The sequence below is a fragment of the Bison bison genome, unplaced genomic scaffold (assembly GCF_000754665.1).
Source record: "Bison bison bison isolate TAMUID 2011002044 unplaced genomic scaffold, Bison_UMD1.0 scf7180017864390, whole genome shotgun sequence".
Taxonomy (NCBI): Eukaryota; Metazoa; Chordata; class Mammalia; order Artiodactyla; family Bovidae; genus Bison; species Bison bison.
This window is the reverse complement of record NW_011494962.1, coordinates 1,257,438-1,259,269: the sequence shown is the minus strand read 5'-3', so window position 1 is coordinate 1,259,269 and position 1,832 is coordinate 1,257,438. Positions and strand designations below refer to the sequence as shown.

Sequence of the window (1,832 nt, the reverse complement as noted above, 5' to 3'; positions counted from 1 at the left end):
ATGAAATTGAGAAAGTAAGTGACATGAGAGCCGGATTTGGTTTTCTGAGCCTGACACCATTCTTTGACTAGATAAACCCCAAAGCCATCTGTTTCTGTATTGGTGGAATCCAGTGGACCTGACAAGGGGTCAGAGACTCATTTCTCTCTGCTCCTCCCTGCTAAGTTCAACTGTAAACATGGGAACTAGTGAAAGACAGGAGAAAGAGAACTCTGAAAGGTGGAAAGAGAAGGGTGACGTGGCTTGAGACTTCCCAGCAGCCCCACTCCTCTGTAATCACTTATCACTTCTCAGTGATGAGAAAACAATGTGGGAGGTGAGGGAAAGATAATTAGGGGCATCTTGTATCTCCCCACCAACCAGGTGAAAGTGACCTAGGTCTCTTACTTCCCAAACACCCAATACCTAACCTGGCTGTTGGGGGTGGCACAGGTAAGCCATTCCTCCTGTGTGTTGAGAGAATCGTGTAGGCAACACCAGGTAAGCCTTACAAGGTGATCCATCAGGACACTTACTAACAAGCAGCAGTCAGAGAAATTGCCTGTGTTTCCTCCACTGAGAGACACTAGGGTTGGGTGATAGGGGTGGGGGTGGGACCAGCAAAGGGGATGTCTTGACTAAAACTACTGAAGCTAAGAAGCCTCTTTATCCCTGAGGGTGTAAGACTCCATCTCCACCCAGCGGCATTGGAAGGAATGGATCGTAACTGTTGAATTCACACAATGAGCTGTGGAAATTTAAAAACTTCACACAAATGCAAAAAGTTGGAAGAACTGCAAAATATCATATGGCAGTGATGAGACAGGGACAACCTGTATGATTCCATGTCCTGGACTAGAAAATGGCAACCCACTTCAGTATTCTTGCCTGGAAAATTCCATGGACACAGGAGCCTGACAGGCTGAAGTTAATGAGGTTGCAAAGAGTTAGACATGATTGAACGCCTAAGCACGAACACGGGATTCCATGTACATGATTCAAAAGCAATCAAAGAGATTCAATATCAAAAGTCAGGACAGTGAGTAAATAAAGAGGTGGAGACGTGATAAGATATTACAGAGGGGTGGGGCTGCTGGGAAGTTGAAACTTCTATTCTGTGATCTGATACACAATTACATAATTCTATAGGCAAAATCATATGTTTATTTTCTTGATGTATGGTAAAATTAGATACCATAGTGTATTTTAGAATTTAATAGCATTTGTAGAAGCATGGTTTTCAAAAAAAGCAAGAACCAGAAATTACCACACATGCATGAATGGTATAAAAATGTAAATAAAGTATCATAAAGTTATATTCCATTATTTAATGGAATACTAGCAGACCTTAAATAAACAAGCTACAAATATGTACAAAAGCACAAGTGAATCCTAACAAATATAATGTTGACTAAATGAAGCCTTTAGCAAAGTGTTGGAAACATTTAATATCTTACCATTTCCTCTTCATTGTCTATATAAAGCAGAGTAGAATTCTTAGTAGCACAGGATATCAAACTTTCATTCCATGATTTCTTTTCCAAACTAGTATAATAGCAGTTGTTGGAATATGTAAGCCAGTCTTTTGGACAATGACCACAACGACATTCTGAAGAAAGATTATGAATGACTATTCAAAAACAATTTTAATTTGAAAAATAAAAAATTAACTTACACATATGCATAGACATAAACATGTATGCATACATACACATATAAAAAATAACATATCTATGCATCCTCAAGGCTGCATATAAAGACATATAAAACAAGTCTCATTCATACATACATAGAGAGGGTCTGCTCTCATATCCCAATTTATGTCCCCATATAAAGCAAACACATAGAAATAT

At 38.8% G+C, this 1,832-nt stretch overlaps 1 protein-coding gene across 1 annotated transcript in view; it reads right to left on the bottom strand.

Annotated features, from left to right (window-relative positions):
- Window positions 1–1,832, bottom strand: part of LOC105002220 (NKG2-A/NKG2-B type II integral membrane protein-like) — a 31,192-nt gene that overhangs the window by 7,801 nt on the left and 21,559 nt on the right. Inside the window, exon 4 of the mRNA XM_010858761.1 lies at window positions 1,437–1,588. Coding sequence (XP_010857063.1) covers window positions 1,437–1,588 — 152 coding nt within the window. The remainder of the gene's footprint in view (window positions 1–1,436; window positions 1,589–1,832) is intronic.